Source organism: Primulina eburnea, chromosome 8 (genome assembly GCF_022965805.1).
Source record: "Primulina eburnea isolate SZY01 chromosome 8, ASM2296580v1, whole genome shotgun sequence".
Taxonomy (NCBI): Eukaryota; Viridiplantae; Streptophyta; class Magnoliopsida; order Lamiales; family Gesneriaceae; genus Primulina; species Primulina eburnea.
The window spans coordinates 42,224,521-42,251,072 of record NC_133108.1 but is presented as its reverse complement, the minus strand read 5'-3'; the positions used below and the strand labels follow the sequence as shown (position 1 = coordinate 42,251,072).

Here is a 26,552-nt window from a genome sequence, read left to right as displayed (position 1 = left end):
TAAAGGGTTTGCAAAAACCGTCACCGATCAAGATCGGGGACGGTTCTTGTCAAAACCGTCGGTATATAGCGACGGTTCTTAATAAAACCGTCGCTATTTTTCTATATATACCGCCCTCGCCGAACATTTTCTTAAACGATTTCGTCCATATCAGGTAGTTGTTATACTCTTATCAATTTTTTCGGAGTATCGATTTTTTTTTATTTTGTACTGACATTGTTTCGTATTTATCTCGTAGATTTGCTCGTCGATGTGATCTTCCATCTGGTTCTTCGTGGGCTGTATTGCTGTAATTAATTAGTTTGTTCCATCTTTTAATATTTTGCTCTTTGTTTTATTGCTGTAATTAATTAGTTTGTAATTTGTTCCACCTGTTTCCAGATTGATTTCCTCACTATTTCCAGTCACCGGCAAAGCTCCCCGGCGTCTTCTTCGGCGAGCCGCCGTCCCGGCGCAGGTAACAACTGGATTCAGCTGCGTTTTTGGTAATTATTGCTGGAAATAATTGACAGTACTCATACTTATTTTCAGAAAGAAGGTAATTCTACATCCTCTTGAACTTATGGATTATTGAATTCATGTTTGATTTATGAGATTTTATTGTGTTATGATGTTAGTTGATTTAAACGATCAGATTTTATTTATTGTTTCAGGTATAGTTTTTTTTTCATAAATGGGAATATCTGGTACAATTGATAAATTCTTTAAGAGGAAGATACCAAATCAATTAGATTCACCCAACTCTACAGCTCAGTCCATAGCCTCGGATGATAATCTTCCACCTGAGGTTGAGTCTCAAAAGTTTAGAAAAGTTGAAAATACCGGGGTTGATCTTAACTTGTTAGAGCGTGATCCAGGATTGCGTCGACAAATATGGGAATACTCTCCCAATGAGCAAGAGGAAATTCGTCGAGCTTATCTAAATCTGAAAGTATTTCAGCCAATACTTTCAGAATACCCACTAAACAAAAACAGTCTTCATCCTCGCAGGTTTCAATCGTCCTGGTATGAGCTTTTTCCTTGGTTAGAGTATTCCCTAGCAAAAGATAAAGCTTTCTGCTTTCCATGCTTTATCTTTAACAAGCCATCTGGATGTCCCAAGCAAACTGCATTTACAGTTGATGGATTTGATAATTGGAAGAAGGTTCGAAGTGGAAAAACATGTTCTTTCCAATGCCATATTGGAAAATATAATGTATCATCACCCCATCGTATTGCAGAAAAGGCATGTGATGATTTAATGAACCAACCTCGACATATACAAAGATTTTTCGACAAAGTTAGCTCATAAACAGTTGCAAGAAATCGTCTTCGGTTGAAAGTTGGTATACATGTAGTTCGGTTGCTTGCACTTCAAGGCGTTCCTTTTCGAGGTCATGATGAGAGCTCTAATTCATCTAATCGTGGAAATTTTCTTGAATTTCTTGATATTGTGGCCTTGTATAATGATGAACTTTCATGTGCAATAGAGAAAGCCCCGAAAAATGCCAAGTACACATGCCATGATATTCAAAAGAAAATACTTCACATGTTCTCAATCCGAATGAAAAATATAATTCGTGAAGAAATTGCAGGGAGCAAGTATTGCATAGTCGTTGATGAAGCTCGTGATGAGTCGAAAAGAGAACAATTGTCTATAGTGTTGAGGTTTGTGGACAGAGATGGATGCATACAAGAACGTTTTATTGGGCTTGTTCATGTGTCAGATACGACAGCTTTGACATTAAAGAATGCTATATATTCTTCTTTGGCACATTACAATTTGGATGTTCAAAATATTAGAGGTCAAGGTTATGATGGTGCTAGCAATATGAGGGGTGAGTTCAATGGAATGCAAGCTTTGATTTTGAAAGATTGTAAGTCGGCTTATTATGTTCATTGCTTTGCCCATAGACTGCAGTTGGCTCTTGTTGGAGCAGCAAAAAATGTAACTCCCATTCATCAGTTTTTCGATAAATTAACTTTCATAGTTAATATTGTTGGTGCTTCGTGCAAGCGTAATGATGAATTGAAGGAAGCTCACACAGATGACATTGCTCACTTGATTTCTATTAATGAACTTGAGACAGGGCGTGGACTTAATCAGTTGTGCACTTTACAACGGGCAGCTGACACGCGTTGGAGTTCTCATTTTAGATCTGTGTCGAGCTTGATCAAGATGTTTAGTGCATCATGTACGGTATTGCTCAAAGTTATGGAAGATGGGCTTCCTTCTCAACGAGCAGATGCAACATCTGTTTATGATGAAATGACTTCATTTGATTTTGTATTCATCTTGCATCTTATGAGAGAAATTATGGAGATCACAGATGTTCTTTGTCAGACATTGCAACGTAAGTCTCAAGACATTTTGAATGCAATGGAGCTAGTGTTATCTACAAAAAAATTACTTCAAGAGCTAAGGGATGACAAATGGGATGATTTGCTTGAAAAAGTGAAGTCTTTTTGCGTGGCTCGTAATATTGATGTTCCTGATTTTAGTGCTCAATATGTTGATAGGCGAGGTAGAGCTCGTCGTCATCAAGGCAATTTCACCATTGAGCATCATTATCGGGTAGACTTATTTTATGCTACGATAGATTCACAAATGCAAGAAATTAATGTGCATTTTAATGAAGATGCGGTGGAGTTACTTATGCTTAGTTCTGCCTTAAATCCTCAAAATGCATGTGACTCATTAAGATATCTGGATATATGCAAATTGGTTGAAAAGTTTTATCCACAAGATTTTACTAGTGACGAAAAAGAGCGACTAGAGATGCAGTTGAAGCATTATGAGCATAATGTAGTTATAGGGCTATACTACAAAAGTCTTTCAATTCTTTCTGAGTTGTGTCAATGGTTGGTGAAGACTAAAAAAGCTGATATATACGACCTTGTTTTTAGAGTGATCGTGCTTGTGTTGACTCTTCCAGTTTCTACAGCTACTACAGAACGATCATTCTCAGCTATGAATATCGTCAAAACTCGGCTTCGGAGCAAAATGGAGGATGCTTTTCTTTCGGATGCATTGATGATATTTATTGAAAGAGAAATTGCTAAAAATATTTGTATTGATACTATCATTGAAGATTTTGAAAACTTTAAGGAACGTCGAATTTCTTTTAGTTAGAAATACTTTTGTTAAGAAACGTACGGTTGATGTTTTGTTCAATATAACTCGTAGAATTTTTGTCTTTTCCATTCTAAATTTTTGTTTGTCTTTTGTAAGCGGTCCCCCCAATGTCGAAATCCTAGATCCGCCCCTGGTCCTAATCAAATGTCTGTTGTGCACTAATATTACACAACTACCAAACTCTCTTTCCCTAAATAAGTCAAAAGTAAATATTAAACGTCTACTTATACTATATTATAATACACCTAATATTGATATTATGGTATGGTGACAAAATAATCATCCCCTCGTGTAGTTAACTTAGGTTTTGATCCTTTAAATTGTCGAATTAAGCTTTTGGAATGACATCGAAAATGATAGTGTGTTTGATGACATATCAGCACTCAGGGAGAAAACATTTGACGGGAAGAAAAATCCGAACCCGATTTTTGACAACCCACATGAGCAATACCAAAAACTTTGAGCTAATTTGGTAATTTTTCCAAATAATTATATCACTATTTGTCTTAAAAATATAAAATATTATAGAATATTCAACGTTTTAGTAAATTAAAGAATTTAAACATATTCTTGTTATGCACGTGGTTGGAAAATCGAGACGACTTTGAAATTAGATTCTATATTTTTATCATCGATATTATTGTTAAGTGTGAGGCATTGAAAATAATTATTATATATCTTTAAATTAAAATAATTCGTTTAGATTCCTTTCCCATGATATCCTTATTTTTATGAAAAACAAAATGTAATACAATAAAATTAATTATATTATAATTTGATGGGAACAAAATATTCCATCATATAATTTATAATTAAATTCCATTCAAAATTTAAAAAAAAAAATCTAATAATAAATCATCTCCAAACTTCTTATTTAACACACATATTATGTAAAGTATTTACACAAAAATGATTTATTAAAAAAAAATACCATACACAAAAGTTGGATGAATATGTCCTGCCTAACTAGTTAGATTCATTCATTCAGGAAAAAACATGTGAAAGACGGTTTTATGGATTGTATTTTAATTTGTGAGGCGGATATCTTATTTTGGTCATCCATGAAAAAAATTACTTTTTATGCTAAGAATATTACTTTTTAATTGTGAATATCAGTAGGGTTGACCCGTCTCACAGATAAAGATTCGTGAGATCGTATCACAATATACGTACTCATACATATAACTATTTCATGATTTGAATTAACGTCAACTACGTCGTACATCGTTCCTGCTTCTCTTTGTCTACCTAATTAATTAAATTTATTTTAAAGATTTTCTCTCTGTATTTTTAGTCAAATAAAATAATTATTAAAAAAAATTCATTACACCGCCAATTAATATATTAAATGTTCTTTCGAAATCAATGAAACTTTGATTTATTTTTATTTTTTCTGGCATTGTCGTGGAAGGGGCATGGTGCTTCGTGTGTATTGCTAGTATAAGTATATATACATATAATGATGATATAAATTCTTCAATCTGCCACATTTATTTCACTTACCCAATTAATATTAATTCACATGGACCACATCCCAAAGAGATTAAACATTTCACATAAATACAATTTACAGTTATGTTTTTGTTTTTTTTTTTATACTAATTTCTGTGTGTATATTTATTTAAACATTACTATATTGACTAGCTAACCTTTTTCAAACATATCGAAGTCTATTTCTCAAAATATTATTTCTATATAATACACTTATTTTAATTATAAGGGAACAAAATATATTAAAAGTATATATAAAATTATAAATTTTGATATAAATGTAAGCATCATGTGTAGAGATTGAAAAATAGTTAAAATTAACAAAATTTTGATGCTCAAATTCAATTCAAACTCAAATAAGTGTATTCGAACCTAATCCAGATACAAAAATTAAAAAATAATTTGTTTCTTTTGAATCAAAAAGCTCGACTCGAAATATTCAAATATCCATGTTAAATAAGGACAACAAAAGCTTATAACTCCAGTAAACAATTAAACTGTTTTTCCACTTAATTTTTAAGAGAGTTTTGTGCTCCTAGCTAGCTAGGAATTTATAATTGATAAAATAATAATACTTGAGCATATAGCCTTTGACATTTTCTATCACTATTTGAGAGTCTTTGACAATTCCAATATCAACTACTATTCAAGCTTTATATAATATTAATTTATAATATCAAAGGTGCTACGTGACAAATGCATGCAACTTGAAATACGTATATGTATTACTCGAGATTTTATAATGTCAATTAGTGTACCCCATGAAAATTAAATAGCTTTATATATATTAAAAAAATGTACAAGTAATGGCTTTACTATTAATTATATTCTACACAAATATCCCATAATTTAATTAGTTAAATGTTTCTAACTTTCAATCTATTAAAAAAAACTTACAGTTTTAATAAATATATATATATATGTATGTATATATAGACACACACATACCTCGCATGCATTCTTTTACTATTTTTAAAATATATTCCATAATTTTCGATAAGAAAAATGTAATTTTGGATACATATATTTATTTATCTGTGATTTTGGTCTTCTATATTATTAAATTTCAGTTTTATCTCATACTTTTTATTTTTTTTGACAATTTAGTAAATTTTTGGATTTGTGCTTATGTATCACTACATAGAACAATGTCATGTCTGCGTTACATCAATTCCATGTTAGCCACGTCAAAAATGACTAAAATTAAAAATTAACTATGTAAAACTAAAATTTAACATAACATATATAATTAAAATCGCAAAAGAGAAATATGTAGAACCAAAATTGTAGTTTTCTCGATATTTGCATGTAACCCAAACTTTTTGCATGTAACCCAAAATTTTGAACCAAAAATTCAAAGGGGTGGTACTAATTCGATCATTTGAAGTTGCTGGAAAAGGGTTATCCAAATTCAATTTGGTTTAGTTCGAAAAAAGTCATGGTACGACAAAATTTAAATTGAACCTACTTAATAATTACCATAAAAGTTGATGTTAGATCGTTTAATGAGTAAATTTTGTTAGAGATATCTACTATCTAAATCGGTCCGTCTCACGTAAATAAATACATAAGATCGTCTCATTAAATCTATTATTTAACTTAACAGTTAAAAATTAATATGTATCCCACAATAAAAATCGGATCACCACTTATCTTTACGACTTTACCTGATCTCCAAGTAGTTGTCATTTATAGCATCGACTGGGATACCATCTTGAAACGGATGTATAACAATTAATTTATCTCCTTCACAAAAAAATAAAATATACACAAATTCTTTTATTTCATCCAAATTACAAAAACCCAGTTCAGATCCATTCTTTCAGCCTTAAAATTCTCCCCGTATTACATTGTTTCTTCACTTTTCAACAATATCCGAAGATGCCTTTTACCAGCAGCACTGATTTTCATCAAAAATCATTCAGAATCAAACACGAAGACAACAAGCTCTTCAACAAGCTTCTATCCAAGGAAAGCTCGAAATCCTACCCTTCTTTTAGGGTCTACTATGGCGACGTTTCGGGTGCAGTGCCCTTTGTGTGGGAGACCTGTCCCGGCACCCCCAAGCACACGTTGGCTGACAAATCCAACATCCCGCCGCTCACTCCACCGCCCTCTTACTACGCCACCAGCTTCAAGAAGTACTCCAAGAATCAGTCGAGATCCAAGATACTTCTCTACACTTTGCTCCGGAGAATGAACCCCAAGAAATACCATTTCTCGTCCTCTAGTCCAAAATCATCTATTTCCTCGGTTTCCTCCCTGTCGTGGTCTCCATCTTCGCGCTCCTCGTTTTCGGATGCTGCAACGACACCGAGGTCTAACACTTTCATCCACAGGCGAAAGCGGTTTTCGAGCTGGGATTCGTCGTTCTTAGACAGGGCTGCGGAGCATCATCAAGAGAAATGTGGCATTGATAATTCTCCCAAGTCGTGCTTTAGTCCAGGTGGGTACCCGGTTTTGATTGTGAAGAAAGCTTTTCTGTCCATTGTTGGTCGTGGATCTCATGCCGGTATATGAATCAGCTGGATTCAGTGACGATGATGTTCATGTGATTCGATTATATGTGCTTTAAAAGTTCGATCTTTCCGGTGTTTGTTCTTTTTACTGTTGTCGTACTTGAATGTTCCTACTTCAAGAATCATTGTTCATGATTTGGTTCCTAGTGTGCTGAGTTGATCCATAGTACTGTAACTTTGTTTGCTAAATATAAGAATGTACAACTGTAGCATGCATAAATCTGGCAGTATTTCTTCCTCCCCAAACTTCATTTATTTTAGGGAAAATACAGTATGTATATATGTGTGTGTATATATATATATATCAAGAATATAGATATTTTTTCAGGAAAATATATTATGCAATGTATATACATATTATATAATGAAAAAATATCATAATTGGTCAAGTAAGTTATTCATATCTTTATCTTATACATATACAATTAATCAAAATTCAATTTTTAAAACAATAAATTCCTTCTTCTACAATCTCAACTTTTTTCATCGAAGGTTTAACACGTGGCAATAAATAAATAATATATGATCTCACGTCAGCATTTCAGGAAAAAAAAGATAAAAAGTAAAATTAAAGTTATTGTGACTATTTTAGAGGCTAAAATCAAATAATTAGATCAATATATAAGATCAGTTTTGTAAAATTTTCGAATTTGTATATATTATTATTACAAGTAGCAGGAAGACGTAGGTTTTGACATGGATTAGCAGCAGCTAGCTCTGTCGGTGTTATGGGACCATTACATCTAATATTTAACCACAAAAAACAGTGCACTGCAGGATTCTATACATCTTGCCACAATATTATTAAATTTTTGTGTTCCGCAAGATCTCGCGTTTGGAATATTTTGAAGATGCAGGCTACGTACCTTGATTATATATTAATTATCTATCAAAACACTGTGCATTAGTGGGCTTAATCTGTCGCAAATTATACTAAATTATTGTCCGAATATGCATACGTACACGGGAGATGGTGGGCTGTCAAGATTGTGTAATAATTTGATTTATGTAAACCCACCAAGTTAAATATATCTATCGATCACATTTTGATGTATTCGCATAATCTTCAGTCCCCACGGCATTCAAATAACACCCCCACAAAAAAAAAAATCTGAATTCCGACTTGATTATATTAAATTAATGGTGACAAAGAACAAGATATAATAATGGAGGAAGAATGAAAATAATCTGCAGCTACCAAAGGGTCCATCAAGCTGGATTTAAGATCATCTTAAAACCACCCTAATTTCTATTGTTAGGAGATTATTTGATTGATTTCATTTGGTAGGTACAGAGAAGATAAGATTTAATGCATGTAAAGAAGTAGGTGTTGAGCAGAAGGCTGGCAACTGGCCACACCCACATAAAAAATACATGCTTATTTATTATGCAAATCAATGAACTTTGGCATTCATGTGTCTAAAGCTTGTATGAACTGAGAAGGAAAAAAACTGAGTTACAATGTTGGGTTTTGGTTGGTCTAAAATGAATCTTAGCGTAACAACTAGGTTTTTTTTTTTTTTTCCCGATTCGGCAACGGTGTGATGGATTTAGATATTCTACTGTGTTGAAAACACATCACCACATGATGTGCACTTTTTACACGAGATGATCACATGATCATCTCGTTTAATCTGACAACTTTTTAAAATTATGTCATTTGGTATGATGTCCACAAGATGATCATATGATCATCTCGTATAAAAGTTCACAACACTTGGTACTGTATTTTCAATACAGTAGAGGATTCAAATCCCGGTGTAATCTACTTATAAATTTGGGCCAATTTACTAGTTGGAAACTAAATATTTTTTTATATATGTATCTAACGTCGAATCAACAATATAACTAAAGGTATATAAAAAAACTAAGTTACATCTTAATTTTGAATAACTCGAGCATTATATAATCTACTTAATTTGGAATAACTTGCGAGACGAAAATTATTATTTTTCATCATAAACTCTTCTCGGCGACAATAATAAAATCGAATAATTATATAATCCAATAATTTTGTGAAAAATATCAGGCTATCTCATGTTAATTCAACGTATGTTGAGAATTATTAATAAATAATCCTCATCACACAGAGAAATGAAGAGTTCGATATTCCTTGTTATTTGGGAATTTGAGCATATCTAATTTCCCATCAATGGCTGTATAATATCTGATGAATCTTTAATGCTGTGATGCTACGTGACATGTATAAAATCTAATTTATAAAGATATATTAAATTATTGGCCTTAGGATATTTTTATTTTCTGACCATTGTTAATAAGTTGTACTTTTTTTTTATTTCTTTTAGTAATTTAAAATTTAAATTAGTTGTATATATCATGCACTTAATAAAGGCGCCGTCTTGTTACGTTGTCATGATGAAATACATATTTGCTTGTTTATTAGTTTATTTTACATATATATTAGCAATAGACTTTTATAAAAAATCTTTAAATTAATTTTTTTTGTCGACTCTCGACTTACATTAGCTTGTTTGTTAAATTAATAATTTCGATAAATTAATATGATAATAGTTTTTCGAAAGCCCTTGTCAATATAATAAATTAATATATTTTTTAAAATTACAATTATAACTGAGATAGTTTAGTAAAACATTATTGTTATTGGTTTTTCTTGATATTCAAATTTTGGAATCAATTCTATTATTAATATTCAATCGTTTTATTTTATAAATTTTATTTGAATATGCAATAAATATTATTTAATTATTAAAAATAATCAAATAATTTGTGTATATTGAATACTATTTTTTTATATTAATTCAAGAAATATAAATAGACATTATAGTTTTTATGTAATTAAATTTATATTAGCTGAAATCGAAAATATAATCTTTAAAATAAAAATTATTAATTTATCCATTAACTAATATATATCTAAATTAATAAAAAAAAGTCTTCTTTTTATTAATTTATAAAAATTTTACTGTATTATTAATTAAGAGCGTCATTTTCTTATTTTTAAATGTAATTGGAACATTTCGAATGATAATTCAAACAACCTCCATACTTTATGAGCATAAAATTTGTGAGGTGGTCTCACGGGTCGTATTTTGTTAGAAAAATATCTTTTTTGGGTCATCCATGAAAAAATATTAATTTTTATGCTAAGAGCATTACTTTTTATGGTAAATATCGATAGAGTTGACTCGTCTCACAGATAAAGATTAATGAGACCGTCTCACAAGAGACATACTCTTTTTATGATATATGTACATGATCAAACCATAATTTATTATTTGAGCGGACTGCAAATATATATTATAAATTTTTCATGTTACTAGATTCATCTATGAAATATTAATGCGACATAATAAATATTTGTACTAGAGCAAACGTGATGTGTGTGTATATAACTATTGTTTTCGGAAAAATAATTTTTGGGACGTATACGTTGAAAGAAATATATTTTATGAGAGTTATAAATATAAATTTAATATGATATCATATTGACGGATTAATTCGGTTGCTATACACGAATCGAATTTAGTTAATAATAGATAAAAATTTGTGTGCATGAGACGGTCTCACAGATAGCACTTGTGAGACAGATCTCTTATTTGAGTCATCCATTAAAAAATATTATTTTTTATGTTAAGCGTATTACTTTTTATTGTGAATATTAGTAGAGTTGACTCATCTCACAGATAAAGATCTGTGAAACCGTTTCACAAGAAAGCTACTCTAATAATATATATAATATTTTGACTAAACACATTAACAAATAAGTCCAAAGACAAAAATATACAATTCAATAACATAAATAAGATCAAATATTAATTCTAATGATTTTATATCTCTCACATATTATTATTTATCAAGTTTGGGCTTAATGGAGCTAAAATATTTTGTATCGGACTGATTTTGTTTTTTTAATTCATTATTTAAAAATAAGACGTTCATTAATTTTTATAATTATGATATGATTTTAATTTGAATAAAATATATGATATGACCTTATTTTACTTTAAATATAAATTATTTATTAAGTTTGGAATAATTTAGTCAAAAAAATTGGTCAGTTTTTGTCTTTTTCTTTTAAATTTATTATTTAAAATTTATAATTTAGCCTCTTACTAATTTTCATAATTATAGATTAATTTATAGTATGAATTTTATTTAACATGATGATAAGGTATGACCCTCATTTAAATATAATCAAATTAAATTATAATATGTTATAATTTCAAATTACGGAAAAATACATCATTATTTTTTATAATATATTATCTTTATTTAAATATAAATCAAAATTAATTAATTATAAAAAAGACAGCAGAAACAAGCGATGCATTCCAATTATCAATAAAACGATAACTAGTTTTATTTTATGAGTCAAACTCATAGACTAGTATCTTTGCGCAAACAAAGTCAACAATTAATTTTGAAGGCATACAATTAACAAACATAATCGAGACTAAAAATGAAATTGTTGTATTCCTTTTTCTTATTGAAAACTTTTTCTCATCAACTGAAGTTAACCGCCGGCATCTTCTCAGTATTACCTAAACTCTTGGAGATTGGCGAGTTTTCGGCCTGTTTGATGGAATGTGTGGATAAGGTTGACGCACTCTGTTCTGGTTTTTATGTATCGTTCATGGACAATATACGCAGCGCAGCGAGGATGTTCCCTTTCTGTGAGAATTAGGCATGTTGGCCAAATAAATCACTATAGAAATATGGGTGATTGAGGGGACAAAGACATGTTATTTCCATTAGTTTTCTGTTTGTTAAGGTTTATCATGATGTTTTATTTTTTTTTCCAATGTTCTCGAGGTTCTTTTTCTAGCTTCATACTATACTCATGAATCTGAAAATAACCTGTATTCTTATCTATAAGTGCTGCTTGGGATTTGCATGTGGACTATGTAGAACGTTGTGAAATGAAGTAGGTAGGGGGGAAGAACACTAGTCATTTCAGCAAGATACTTTTTTCTTACATTTCAGTTCGAGATTATGCTTTAATACATTTTGAAATAAAGCATTTTCCTGCATTGCACCGGTCTGCGAAACGCAAGCCTTAATTTGTCTCACAAAGGTCGTCTAACCTTATTGCATATAGTTTTTCCTTATCATTATTATTTGAAAGTGGTCACTCTTACTTATTTGTTATTTGCAGGAGAGGAGAATGATAGACAGGTTCAGACTATGGGCTAAAGGAGGTGAAGGCGGCAATGGTTGCACCATCTCTCGTCGTAGTCGTCATGGCAAACCTGAAGGTAGATTTACTGTATGAATCGATTCCCATTGGATTTAAAAGTGCAAGGAAAGTGGGGCGTGGCTTGTGGCCTAGGCGAAGACGCCCCAACTTTTTGGATCGACTCTGCCATGCACAATAAGGCATAATATTCTAGAAAGTAGATATATGAAGAAATTAATTTCCTAGCTTTCTATATACATTTTTTTCTAACTATTAAACTACAATAAAATGCATGTTCCTTGGTTTACTGAGCAAAATTGGCTACAACGACAAGTTTTATATTGAATTAATGCAATCCTTACATGAAGAGCATTAAAAAGCAATTCTTTGAGCCTTCCAAGGCACGTGCTTGGAAAAAAGCCTCCACTCTGGCTTGCATATAGATGTGTGGACCAAGCCCCATTGCTACACGAGCCTATATGCACACATTGAGGGCTTTAATAGCTGTGGTTCAGTTCCTGAACAATGTTGCCACCTGGAACCACCCCTTTTTTTGTCTGCCAGCTTGAGCATTGAGTCGTCCTTAGGTGATTTATTTGAAGCTTGTTTAGCTGACTTGCTCTGTGAAGAATAAAATTTAAATTCCTGTGGTTTGCTAACGTTGATTCTGGCTATTTCTATTGAGAGGCTTGGATTAATTTTCCAACTTCATCCTAGAATGCAAGCGAGGGGGACATGGAGCTTCGAAAAATATGATAGGATGTCGAGGATCAGACAAGGTTTGTGTCATGCATTTCTTGATCTCAGCTATTTTCAGCATCTCTCTTCAGCGTAAGCTTTGAAAGAATTGACCGACCATACATTCATAAAATAGATTGTTCAGGTACCTGCTGGTACAGGTCATTCATCTTCTAGAGGGTGGAATTTATTCTCTAGTTGAGAAGGATTCTTCTGGAGTATTGGATCCTTGGGTCATTCCGGGGATGATTGATGCAGGTTCATCCGTATCTTCTCAAGCTCTCTCTCACTGGCACGACCAGAAAGTTGGATATATAAGGCCAACATTATTGTTGAGGATGCAGCTTATTTGAGCAAAGGGACCTGCCAAGAACCAATCTGCACTTCACAAGTCGAAGTTTTTCCTCAATTTTCTACTTCCATAGACAAATCAAGAAATCAACCCGATACACATGAAGCCTATAGTGAGTGCAAGGATTTGGGTGGTGAAAGAAATATGACTGGATCAGATTGTGAGGAAGATTTTGCTGACAAACAAGAAATGCAATATAATGTTGCAGAATTAACATGTCCTGGCCAACTAATAATCGTGGCTCGGAGAGGGGCAGGCGTCTTGGGGAATTCACATTCCACAGTTGTGCAGGGATACCATCTTAAACGCCGAAGTTTCTGATGATGACCTCGGTACGCAAGTCGCAACTCAATCTTGGTTATCCTGGTTCAGAGGTCCTGCTTTGTTAGACTCCAGAGTATCGGAGATGTTGGCCTCATAGTAATGGCCCAATACAGGTAAAAGCACATTTCTTGGTGCTATGTCGAGAGCTACGGTAGGTCATTATGCCTTCACTAAACTACGCCGACATTTCCATCATTGTGGCCGACATCCCAGGTCTTATTCGGGGAGCACACGAAAATCGTGGCCTTGGACACGCTTTCTTATGTGGTAGACTTGGCTGTTGATTAAGATGGAGCCGAAGCAGTGTATGAAGAATTAAAACAAAGAGTGAGTTGTTTACAAATTTTACCAGTTTGTGCTGTTCTTGAAGAAGGAATAGAAGATCTAAAATCTGGTCTGAAAATCCTTGTGAAAGGAGAGGACTCGTTTAAATCTAGGAGAAGAACTTTTCCTAGACCGACGAATCTTTTCTTGAGACGGTTGAATTTTATCTATATTAATAATAATAAATAATACTTTTAACATAAAAAAAATATTTTAATAGATAATCTAAATAAAAATCTGTATAACAAAAATATTAGCAAAAAGAATATCTCACACAAAATTTTCCTTTAATTTAGATAACATTTTTCTGGGTTCGGTTGTAGAGGATATAAATTATATTTGATTTTTTTCGTATTATACTACTAAATTTTACCAATTTTTTTATTTTTGTATATTGAATGATAATGATAATATAACTATTTTAAATTAAATTATTATAAAAATCGAGTCAACTTGAAATGTTGAAATGGCGTTAAAATCTGGTTGAATCTTGTCTTTCAAACAAAATTGTGCTTAATTAATCTTTAAATTAATTATCTTTAATTACAGTTTTTATTTTCTTTAGTATATTTTTTGGGTCTATTTGAACAGATGAAGAAGATATGATTAGCTAGAAATATCATATGGAAATCATAAGGAAAAATTATTAATACATTTATTAAAAAAGGGTGAACCTCACCTTCGAAGGCCCCACACAGAGCCGCCCAAGTTTCGGTGTGAATGGAGATAAATCAAGGTTATGCACCGACAACAAGTAATCAGAGAAGAGGTTGACAGGAAAAATTCTCTATAAAGAGATAGTCGATACTCAATCTCTCACCAACATAGATTAAAGTATCCAGGCCCTTACGTATATCTCTTTTAATATATAAAATGTGTCAATTTTTTTTTGGGTAAATTTGTGAAAAATACATCTGTCAAAGTTCAAATTAAGATTCAGTACCTAGCAATATTTTTTTAAGAATTAGTACCTGACAATGCCATAACTTTAGTTTTAACTCCCCACAAACCCAAATTTACATTTTTGCCCTTATATTGTTTAAATAATATATTATTTTATTCACAAAAATTTCATAAGTCTTCTCCATCTAAAATATATTTTTTAAATAAATATTTTTTTCTAAATTATCAAGGAATAAGAGTAAATACTTATTTTGACATACAAAGTACCTATTATTGGGTTTCAGATACTTGATTCCATTTTTTGAATACTCCAAATATATAAGAAAATACTATATTTTCGATTAATCACCACAAATGTAGTCATTGTTGGGTTTTCATGAAAAATGCATTAAGATGACTTATTCATGTAATTTTATTTTTTCAAAAAAAAAAACATAGTTCATCACTTACCATGAAATAAGATTAAATATTTATTTTGACATATAAAGTACCTATTTTGGAGTTTCAGATGCTTGATTTGACTATCTGAATACTCCAAATATGTAATAAAATACTAGATCTTCGAACGATCACCATAAATTCATTAATTGTTGGTATTTTCATATCATTTTATTTTTTTTAAAAAACATAGGTCATCACTCATCATGAAATAATATTAAGTATTTATTTTGACCAACAAAATACATATTTTGAAGTTCCAAATGTTTGATTTTACTCTTTGAATACTCCAAATGTGTAAGAAAATACTGGATCTTCAAGTTATTACAGTAAATTCAATAATTGTTGGTAATTTCTTGGAAAATGCATTAAGATGACTTATTCATGTCATCTAATTTTTGAAAAAATGCAATTTCTCACTCATTGTTGAATTAGAAAAATTAATTATTTTGATCGATAAAATACCTATTTTCGGGTTCCAGATATTTGATTTGGCTATTTGAATACTTCAAATGTGTAAGAAAATACTTCAATTTCAAGTAATATTAAGTGACTTTTGATTGTGTCCTTTGTGAAGTTAAAATGCGATACTTAAATTAATACACAGAATATCTAATTAGAGCATATAAATACATGATTTTTCCCCGTAAATACTCATATCCAATTATTTGAGGATGTCAAAATCTAATTTGAAGTTAATATTAAGTGACACCGATGATGATATTCATGAAACAAAAATGTGATACCTAAATTAATATAAATAATACATAATTCGAGTTCACAAACACTTGATTTTACCTTTTAAATACTCAAATTCGATTGAGTATGTCAAAATATATAATTTGAATATAATATTGAATATTTTTTGATGATGAATTTGTGAATAAAAAACGTGCTACCTAAATTGATACAAATAGTACCTAATTTGATTTCACATATACTTGATTTTACCCTTTTAAGACTCAATTTTGATTATTTTGGGATATAAAAAATATAATTTCAAGTAATATTGAGTAATTTTTATGTGTCATTTGTGAAGTTAAAATGTAATACCTAAATTACTACAAAAATATCTAATTCGAGTCTACCACTACTTTATTTACTCCCTAAATGAGAAGTATTTTATTTTGAGTTTGCAAATACTCGATTTCATAAATGAGATACTCACAATATGTATTAAAATACTGGATATTCGAATAAGCAACGTAAGTTCAACAAATGTTGATATTTTATGGAAGATACATTTGTATAACATATTCATCTTATTTAATAATAAAAAAAAAAACAAATTCTCAACTAAGCATGAAAATTTTAAAGTACTTAGTTTTACTTGAGAAGTACCTAATTTGAGTTTGCAAATACTTGATTTCGTAAATGAGATGCTCACAATATGTATTAAAATACTAGATATTCGAATAGACAACGTAAATTCATCAAGTATTGATATTTCCATGGAATAAGCATTTGGATGACATATTCGTATCATTTAATATTTTTTCTGTAAAAGAAAAACAAATTCCCAACTAAGCATGAAAATTTTAAAGAATTTGTTTTATTTGAGAAGTACCTAGTTCGATATTGCAAATATTTAATTTAGTACATGAGATACTCATAATATGTAATAGAATACTGGATATTCGAATATGCAAGGTAATTTCACCAGTATTTTAATGCATATTGTGAGTATCTCATTTACGAAATCAAGTATTTGCAAACTCAAATTAGGTAATTCTCAAGTAAAACTAAGTACTTTAAAATTTTCATACTTATTTGAGAATTTTTTTACCAAAAAAAATATTAAATAAGATGAATATGTAATCCATGCTTAGTGATCGAGCAAAACTTTCATTGTAAAATTCTTAGTAACAATTAATAATATTCAAGATCAAAGTAATCACAAAGTGCACGATGTCAAGTAATAATATAATCATGGACTTTCAATAATCGCAAGTGCACGATGTCAAAATGTTCCATGCTTAGTGATTGAGCATAACTTTCATTGTCTAAGAATTGTATTTCTCAATTATTATTCTCAACTATTCATTTTTTAGCAGTGATACTTCAGATGATTGTTTACTACTATGATTATTAAATAAAAAATCAATGAAATGGTTCAAGGATTAAATGATGAAATAAATAAGCTAGAATGATTGATTAAATTTCAATGAGAAATGAATTTGTTGGGAACCTCGGTTCACCTACCTCTCGCTAATCTTCTTAATTCATTCGACAATGATCTATGCTTTCGACGAGATTTCACATCCAATTGAACACACACTCTCAAGTTATGTCAAACTAATTCAACTCAGTGAATTAATTAAATCTCTTTAATTATTTATTAATGGTGAATTGCATGTCGTTTATTAAATCTCATAGCTTTCGACCTATTGTATTATGACTATTGACGTGTATCCGACTTCATATTTCTCTGTAAATTGTAAATCCACGGATTATGCTATTCGTTCCTATCACAGGCTATTCTCTCGAAGAACATTGTCCGAAAATCTTCAAATCTTTGCTCTAAGCCTTTTTTCTCTTTCAAAGCTTTGCGGCTGCTGAAAAGTCCTTGAACATGTCATCCAAATGCATTTTGGATAGAAATGCGAGCACTTGGTGTACTTACGTTACGTATTCGAATATCTAGTATTTTAGTACTCATTATGAGTATATCATTTACCAAATCAAGTATTTTAAATATGAAATTAGGTATTTCGCAAGTAAAACTAAGTACTTGAAAAAGTTCAATGCTTAGTTGCGAATTTATTTTTTTAACAATAAAAAATAATTAAATAAAATGAACATGCCATCCAAATGCATCTTAGATGAAAATGTGAGCATTTGGTGAACTTACGTTTCATATTCTAATATCCAATATTTTAATACTCATTCTGAGGATTTCATTTAACAAATCAATTATTTTAAAATTGAAATTAAATATTTCGCAAATAAAACTAAGTACTTCAAAAGTTCAATGATTAGTTGCGAATTTGTTTTTCTTTTAAAATAAAAAAAATAAATGAAATGTACATGTAATATAAATGCATTTTGGATAGAAATTCGAGAACTTGGTGAACTTACATTACCTACTAGAATATCCAGTATTTTATTAACTTTTATGAGTATCTCAATTATCTAATCAAGTATTTAAAATTGAAATTAGGTATTTCGCAAATAAAAATAAATACTTCAAAATGTTCAATGCTTAGTTGCGAAATTATTTTTAAAAAAATATAAAAAATAATTAAATGAAATGAACATGTCATCTAAATCCATCTTGGATGGAATGCGAGCATTTGGTAAAATTACGTTGCATATTCGAATATACAGTATTTTAATACCCATTCTGAGTATCTCATTTACCAAAAAAAGTATTTTAAAATTGAAATTAGGTATTTCGCAACTAAAACTAAGTACTTGAAAATGTTCAATGCTTAATTGCGGATTTGTTTTTTAACAATAAAAAAATAATTAAATGAAATGAACATGTCATCCAAATGGATTTTGGATATTTATAGACTCGAATTAGATACTTTTTATATCAATTTAGTTATCACATTTTAACTTCACAAATAACATATCAAAAGTCACTCAATATTACTTGAAAATATATTTTTTATATCCCAAAATAATCAAAATTGAGTCTTAAAAAGGTAAAATCAAGTATATGTGGAATCGAATTAGGTATATTTGTACCAATTTATTTATCGAATTTTTAATATCACTAATTTCATCATCAAATACTACTCGATATTAAATTCAAACTATATATTTTGACATCCTCAAATAATCGGATTTGTGTATTTAAAGAGTAAATCAAGTATTTGTGAACTCGAATTATGTATCATTTGTATTAATTGAAGTATCACATTTTTACTTCACGAATTTCATCATCAGTGCCACTCAATATTAACTTCAAAATATATTTTGACATCCCCAAATAATTGGATATGAGTATTAAAGGAATAAAATAATGTATTTTTAGATAATAATTAGATATTTTTTTTACCAATTTAGGAATCACATTTTATCTTCACAAATGAAACCATCAAAAGTTACTTAATATTACTTGAAACTCAATTATTTTCTTAAACAATTGAAGTATTCAAATGACCAAATCAATTATTTGGAACCTCAAAATAGGTACTTTATCGATCAAAATAAGTATTTTTTTCTAATTTCATGATGAGTGAGAAACTGTGATTTTTTCAAAAATTAGATCACATGATCTTAACGCATTTTCAATGAAAAGACTAACAATTAATGAATTTATGGCGATGTTCAAAGATCCAGTATTTTATTACATATTTGGAGTATTCAGATGGCCAAATCAAGCATCTGAAACTCCAAAATAGGTATTTATATGTCAAATAAATATTTAATCTTATTTCATGATAAATGATGAATTATGATTTTTTTTAAAAAAATAAAATTACATGAATAAGTTATTTTGATGCATTTTTCATGAAAACCCAACAATGACTACATTTGTGGTGATTAATCGAAAATATAGTATTTTCTTATACATTTGAAGTATTCAAAAAGTGGAATCAAGTATCTGAAACCCAATAATAGGTACTTTGTATGTCAAAATAAGTATTTACTCTTATTCCGTGATAATTTAGAAAAAAATATTTATTTAAAAAATATATTTTAGATGGAGAAGACCCATGAAATTTTTGTGAATAAAATAAAATATTTATTAACAATATAAGGGCAAAAATGTAAATTTGGGTTTGTGGGAGTTAAAACTAAAGTTATGGCATTGTCAGGTACTAATTCTTAAAAAAACATGGCTAGATACTGATTTTTAATTCAAACTTTGGCAGATGTATTTTTCACAAATTTACTCTTTTTTTTTCCGATCTTAAAGATAAAATAAAATAAAAAATTCTTGGGGTTACCGAGTGGCGAGTGGCTGTTCGGTCTCCATTCCTCGCCGACAGGCCCAACAATAGATATTATATTTCCCAGAAAGCCCCAAACCTCCTAGAAAATTACAAAACCTCCCAGAAAATTCTCAATATATACCAGGAATTTATTCGCGTAAACCGCCCTTTTTCCTCTCCCTCGAAGTTTGCCTTTCTACTCTCGAATGAACGAACAAATGGAGATTTCTTCTGGTACAACTGCAGCTATTGTGTTGTACCTTCTGGCGCTGATCTTTGCCTCCTCACGCTCCATTCATGTGGCAGCACTCGCTGGTAACTACTACTCATCCAACAATAGGGCTTAGCTTAAAAATCCTGGTTATTCTTTGCCAAAATTGCAATTGCTTGACCTAAACTCAGATTATTTCGTATAATGATTTTCGAAATTTAGGTTTTCTATATATAGTTATGCTCAGTGTTGATAGTGGAACTGAACTCTTTCATTATTTATCATGTGTACGAATAATTCTTCTTTCCCGTGAATAAAGCGTGCAAAATAAGCCGTTTTGTCCCTTTAATCTCCTGTTCTTTTTGCAAATTCATTAGGCTACTCATGATATTGCCATTCTCATTTAGTTTATACCATAAGAATTTAGGCTTGGAAAGTTGTAGAAGGCATGTTGGTTTGGGTTGGTAGTTTTGGATATGTAAAAGCTGACCAAGTTAGATAATAATGAATAGGTAATAATGTTTTCGTAGGGGAGGGTTTGAAAACATAATATATCCATATCTTAAGTATTAAGCTACCCTAAAAGTAAGATCAGAAAACTTTTGAAGTTGACCCATAAGGTGTAAAAATCACAGGAGGCAATTACTTGTTGCCAATTGAGATTGGCAGTTTCTTTGAGCTGTGCAGACGAATATCTGTGATCAACCTGTGACTGCTAATTCTACTGGGGAGGGGAAGCGAAATTGGGCAAGGGACTTCAATTTTTTTTGCTGCTTATGCGAGAAGGGTTGTTGATTTTATACTGGAAAATGTTGTGGGACTTCGTAATTGGGATGTTGAAGTCTCGGTAACTCTTAAGAGTTTAATCAATACGAATATTTAACTTGTTAATTATAAAAGGCTTTCATCGTAGAAGTCTGCAAGTTAATTATCATGCTTTACGAAGTATCACAGTGCAAGGTTGTATTCTAGAAATATACTATCCTAGAAGTTGCTAATGATTTCTTCCAGAGTGACTTGTAGTACGAGAAAAAGAAATAAAATCTAACCATATCTATGGTGCTCTTCTGAAAATAATGTTAGGAAGTCCGGTGAAGGCAAATCTTGGTCTTGAATTTGTTGATACTGTGAAATTCTGAAGCGCTCTGTTGCTGTTGCTAAACTATTTTGGAACTTTTGTGTGCCATTATCTTTTATCATGTACAGCTGAAGTTTTGTGAAGAACATACTTTTTGCATAATTTGGTATTATAAACTGATAGGTCAGATTGTAGATTTAGCTTAGGTCTTTGCACTTCAGTTTTGTCTCCTTGGCCAATTTAATGAAGTTTTACTGTTTAATGGGAATAATTTTTTGTTCTTTGTGTCATTACCTTGAAGCAATAGCTGATGTCTTACTTTCAACTTTCAGGTGCTGAGATGGAAAATCATCATGTAGTAAATGTGACTCCGACTGCGCTTGTGGAATCCATTCCATCTGATGGTGTAGTACGGTGTGCACGTGTTCCCATTTCTGGGATGTCAAGAATAAAACTTGGGAATTATTCCAGCGCACGCCGGGTCAACGTGATTCCTTCCAATGGAATTCCGGAGAAATTGCATGGCAAAATTCAGATTTGTTTGCACAGGTTGGTTAAAGTGAGCTTTTCTGCTAAATTATTTCATGTTATGCACTCAGTTTTTTTATCTGCGGTTTTAGCCCCCTACCATTTTTCTTTTTGCAGCAACTCTTCACTTGAATTGTGCCATTGTGGGAAGGATAACTGGGAAAGTATACAAAATGGGATATGGAGCTCTGTTATTTCCCCTTACCAAGATAAATACATCGATGTTAAGTTTTCCAATAACTTGTATGGTTCTGTGGTTGTCAGTGTTAAAATAGGTCAGTCTCAAAATGCTTGCGGTTTTTTATGTTGCTCTCATCATCTTGTTATCTTCTTTCTAGTCTATCTTCCAACTCATTTATACCTCTCCTCTCTCACTCTCTCTCTCTCTCTCTCTCTACATCTGTGTATTTGTTTTGGGCAGAATTTCACAGATGGCGTTTACTTTGCCTGGCTATTGGTTTTATTTTACTGCTGTTGGCCTCAATTGTTAGCAGCTGGGTTCCTTTTTACTATGGCAGTTCAATGGCCATTGGAATCTGCCTTGTAGTCATAATTATTCTCTTCCAGGTATCTTCATGACTTTGAATTCAGTGTTCTAAATATACAGTTCATCCAGATGCCTTTGTTATCTTTCCTAGCAGCTCCTTTATTGAATATTTTTTTGGCTACTGTGCAGGGAATGAAATTGTTGCCAACTGGCCGGAAAAATGCTCTCTATAGCACGATTTGTGGTTTAGCGGTCAGTATTCTAGTTATTTTATGATTTTGTTATCATTTGAGATGACCTAAGTTCTCTTTGCCTTTTCTCTCTTTTTAAACTTTAATATATGCTAATTGATGCCTCTGATGTTTCTATTTCAGCTTGGCGCTGGATCATTTCTGCTGAATAGATTATCAGCGTTTGTCAACTCAACTCTTGTCAATTTTGGATTCAGTGAAGAGATGCACAATCCTGTAAGATTAGTGTTTTATTTAATGCAGTAAAAAATGAATTATGCACATGTTTTTTTGTCAAAAATGTATATATCAATTTAGTGATATTTGAATAAGAACTACAAAAGATTGCGACATGCTACTTATGTAGAATATAAAGACGATAACTCAACTAAAATTTTAAAATGACACTAATATCGATCGCATGTCACAATTTGAAAGAAGCTAACTTCTGAAATTATCCTGAACACATTTTGTCAATTAAATGAATCTGATATTGGGTCACGTAGTTGCTCTGTTGTAATTTTAGAATGCACGTGCTTTAGAATTATGTTACAAAATATTCACGGAGCAGTTCTTTGGCTGATGTCTTTACTGAATAGAATAATGAGAAAAGTTGTCACAGATGGGTTGCGTCCATCTTACTTGAATTCGAAAATATATGACAAACATTTTTGTATCTTAACTGGCAAAGGGATGAGTTATTTTTTTGTGATGCACTGATGCTGGTACTTTCTCAATATGGGGCCTCTATTAGTTATGCATAACTATATGTTTGAGCTCTCCATTAAGCATATGCTCTTTCATAATAAACAGCATTACAAAACTCTTTATCTTCTCTCCTCTTATTCTTTCTATTGGCAAGTGTTTATTGCTTCAAGTTCTTTTCCTTGTTCCATTTTTTTCACCTTTTATTGTTCACTGCAGGTGCTTGTGTTCTTGGCAGTTGGAATTGTACTTGCTGGAGCTGGTTTTGGATATTGGCTTGTTCGGAAATTTGTTGTTTCTGAAGAAGGAAGTGTTGATGTTGGTGTTGCCCAATTTGTGAAATGGGCATTGCGCGTAATTGCAGTGACTTTTATCTTTCAGGTTGTTGTATGATTTCTATAATTTGATAGCTTATGTGCAAGTATGGGCTTCTGTATGCATTAAAACTTTCTCTGTAACAGATGCAGATGCAGTTACGTTACAGATTTTATTTATCTTCAATGCTGCATAGTTTCTAAGCACACCTTGATCATTTGGTCCTTTTATTTTGTCATTATCGATGCGTCTTCTTTTGGTACTTATTATAATTAATGCATTTTTCTTAATGGACAACTTATCTTTTATGATCCGTAGTTAGCTGCATCTGGTTGCATGTGCTAGGTCTATCTTTGATAATGATTTTCCGGTTGTACTATTTATTTTGCAAAGTCCTATAATCAAATTTTTCTCCGCTCCTTTTAGAGACCTCTTACGTGTTTTTTATTTGTATTTAAATATTTTGAATTTCTTTTTCACATTTAAATCATTAGTTATTCTTTTGGATTTCTTTTTCACATTTAGATTGATGTCTCTTTCATGTATCTAAACGTTTTTAGTGTTATTACTATATACCATCATCTTTCAACTTTTCTTTGTACTCAAATTTCAGAGCACTCTTGATACCCCTTTGGCAATGGGACTGCTTGTTTCTTTTATGGTGATATACTTGTCTTTCACTTTCATGAAGTGGGACAGCCTCTGGTAAGCATCACATGATTTCTCTTTATTAGGTTTGATTTTGCTATTTTTTGTAATTTACATAGTTTGTGATGCATGTTTCATGTCTTACTCCTCATTTTATCGACAAAAGTGATGATTTGTATCCGTATTCTACTGTCAACTCAATGCTAGTTGAGCAAATTATGCGAGCATCAAATGTTTTTTGTAAAAACATGTTTTTTTTCTAATCATCAACGTTAGTGAAGCTTTTTGTGGATGATTTATATCCAACGTGTTTCAGTGTACATAATGTGTGAATCAGTCAGATGAGAATGATGACGACATTGAGTTTTGTGGATGGTAAAACAGAGGAGTCTTCTAAACTTTGGTGTGTTCAGTTGCTATTGTACACTGTTGTAATTTTGTGGTCAAAACTTATTTCCCTAGATCAACTAATGTTACTTATTTTTCTTAGCACGTGAAAGTATATCTGGTTCCACCCTTTGATGCAGGAATCATACATATTCTTGGAATGGGAGTCTGAAGGGATGGAAAAGTGGAAGGGTGATTAAGAAACATAAGCGAACTGAATTCTTAAGTAGGCCTGGGGCTAAGCATTCTCAAGGTACTATATGGGAAAGCCCCAGGAGCGTGTCTCCACTGTTGAAATCTCCTTTGAAAGGTATCTATTATTGGTTATTGCTCTCTCTTCTACTTTCTGATTGACTTTATTATCTGTGTATGTGTTGCATGTATATTTGAGCTAATGTGTATAGATAGTAGATTGACATATGCAGGGTTATTGAAGAAGTGAAACTAATGTGTCCGCTTGTTAGTCTTGGATAAAGCTTTCAGTAGAAAAGGAAAAACGTGTTTTGAAGTTCCGGATATAGTTGAAGTGTGCAAGTTATGGAAAATGCCTTCTATTAATTGAAAGATGTTTTTTAGGTCAAAATTTTGGTGGCTGGAAAGAGTGGCGGGTAGTTAAGATTCAGCTCTGTATTTTATCATGAAAGGCTTCATCAATCTCCGTCATTAACTTTTGCAAAGTGACTTAGAAACTTTTTTCAATGATCACGGTTTTTTGAACCTGTTGTGTGTGAGCTAAACATAATATGCTAAGAAATGCGTCTTTAAAGTATTAGAAAAATATGGACACAATAATTTTTATTTTATTTTATGTGCCCTAGGTACTCCTACATCTACCGGCTTTGTAAGAGATCCGTCAACATATTATTCAACCTTCCACAAGACTCCCAACAGAAAGAAATTTTCGGAGGAAGAGTGGAAGGACTTCACAGAGGCATCCACTCGTCAGGCAATGGCAGAGTGGGCATCATCTCCTGAATTTACGGAATGGATGATGAAGAATGCTGATAGGATACAACTCCACCATGGAGATAGCTCTGAAGAATCGATTGGAAGCGGGTCAGATTCGACTGATGATATCATGGCAGAGAGCAGCAGCAGGAGAGGTCTATTGAAATGGCAACCACGTGGTTAGAAGATATCTGCTCCGCATTGGAACTTTTGAGTTCTTGTTAAACCAAGGTCTTGCCAATTTTTGCCCCGTTCTCTTCTCCTCGATATTTATCTCTGTTGTAGGTCATTTATTGTGTTACGCATGTACATTCTATTGTCGAACTGATTTGATATATATATCGGAAGTCTTTGATCAAATTAGTGCTAATACAATACAAAGTTCTTGTAAGTAGGATGATCGAGTTGGCAAAACAAATTTCCCTCGCTGGTGGTAAATCTCTCATTTTAAGTCTCAGATATGTACACATTTATACTGCCTTTTTATACATTGTGATTAATTGCTGCCACACGAACTTTATAAGCGTGGTTAATGTGTAATAATTGTCATGATATTTTCGTCATTAGATAAATCATCATTTAAGTTCAACAATGGTTGAATCATAATTAATCATTAACAAATATTGTTGTTTATCTATCTATCTATATGTATCTATATATATATTTTTTAATGAATGTATTTCATTAAAAAGTGTAAAAAGAGTACATAGAATAATTACACTCGACATCTCCAAGAGATAATCGTATGAACAATAAAACCTCAATAC

General features: G+C 31.4%; 2 protein-coding genes and 1 pseudogene across 2 annotated transcripts; all 3 read left to right on the top strand.

Moving 5' to 3' along the window:
* The first annotated feature begins 673 nt into the window (after positions 1-673).
* Positions 674-3,112, top strand: LOC140839293 (uncharacterized). The gene is made up of 2 exons (XM_073205931.1): positions 674-1,229; positions 1,338-3,112. Exons 1-2 carry the CDS (start codon positions 674-676, stop codon positions 3,110-3,112), a joined length of 2,331 nt encoding a protein of 776 aa, XP_073062032.1.
* A 3,375-nt stretch (positions 3,113-6,487) lies between these two features.
* Positions 6,488-14,210, top strand: LOC140839292 (probable GTP-binding protein OBGM, mitochondrial; annotated as a pseudogene).
* Positions 14,211-20,401: 6,191 nt separating this feature from the next.
* On the top strand, positions 20,402-26,294 carry LOC140839939 (uncharacterized). Its single transcript, XM_073206947.1, has 10 exons — positions 20,402-20,563; positions 21,870-22,086; positions 22,183-22,340; positions 22,487-22,632; positions 22,742-22,804; positions 22,927-23,019; positions 23,707-23,868; positions 24,416-24,507; positions 24,978-25,147; positions 25,656-26,294. Exons 1-10 carry the CDS (start codon positions 20,455-20,457, stop codon positions 25,967-25,969), a joined length of 1,524 nt encoding a protein of 507 aa, XP_073063048.1. The 5' UTR covers positions 20,402-20,454; the 3' UTR covers positions 25,970-26,294.
* The last annotated feature ends 258 nt before the right edge of the window (positions 26,295-26,552 follow it).

What these genes read in the sequence shown, in the direction of transcription:
- LOC140839293 (XM_073205931.1), top strand. Translation starts at nt 674, where the DNA reads ATGGGAATATCTGGTACAATTGATAAATTCTTTAAGAGGAAGATACCA. An exon ending in TCGTATTGCAGAAAAGGCAT is followed by an intron (nt 1,230 to 1,337) that starts GTGATGATTTAA and finishes GTATACATGTAG; the next exon opens with TTCGGTTGCTTGCACTTCAA.
- LOC140839939 (XM_073206947.1), top strand. Translation starts at nt 20,455, where the DNA reads ATGAACGAACAAATGGAGATTTCTTCTGGTACAACTGCAGCTATTGTG. An exon ending in GGTTGTCAGTGTTAAAATAG is followed by an intron (nt 22,341 to 22,486) that starts GTCAGTCTCAAA and finishes TGTTTTGGGCAG; the next exon opens with AATTTCACAGATGGCGTTTA. An exon ending in TCATAATTATTCTCTTCCAG is followed by an intron (nt 22,633 to 22,741) that starts GTATCTTCATGA and finishes GCTACTGTGCAG; the next exon opens with GGAATGAAATTGTTGCCAAC.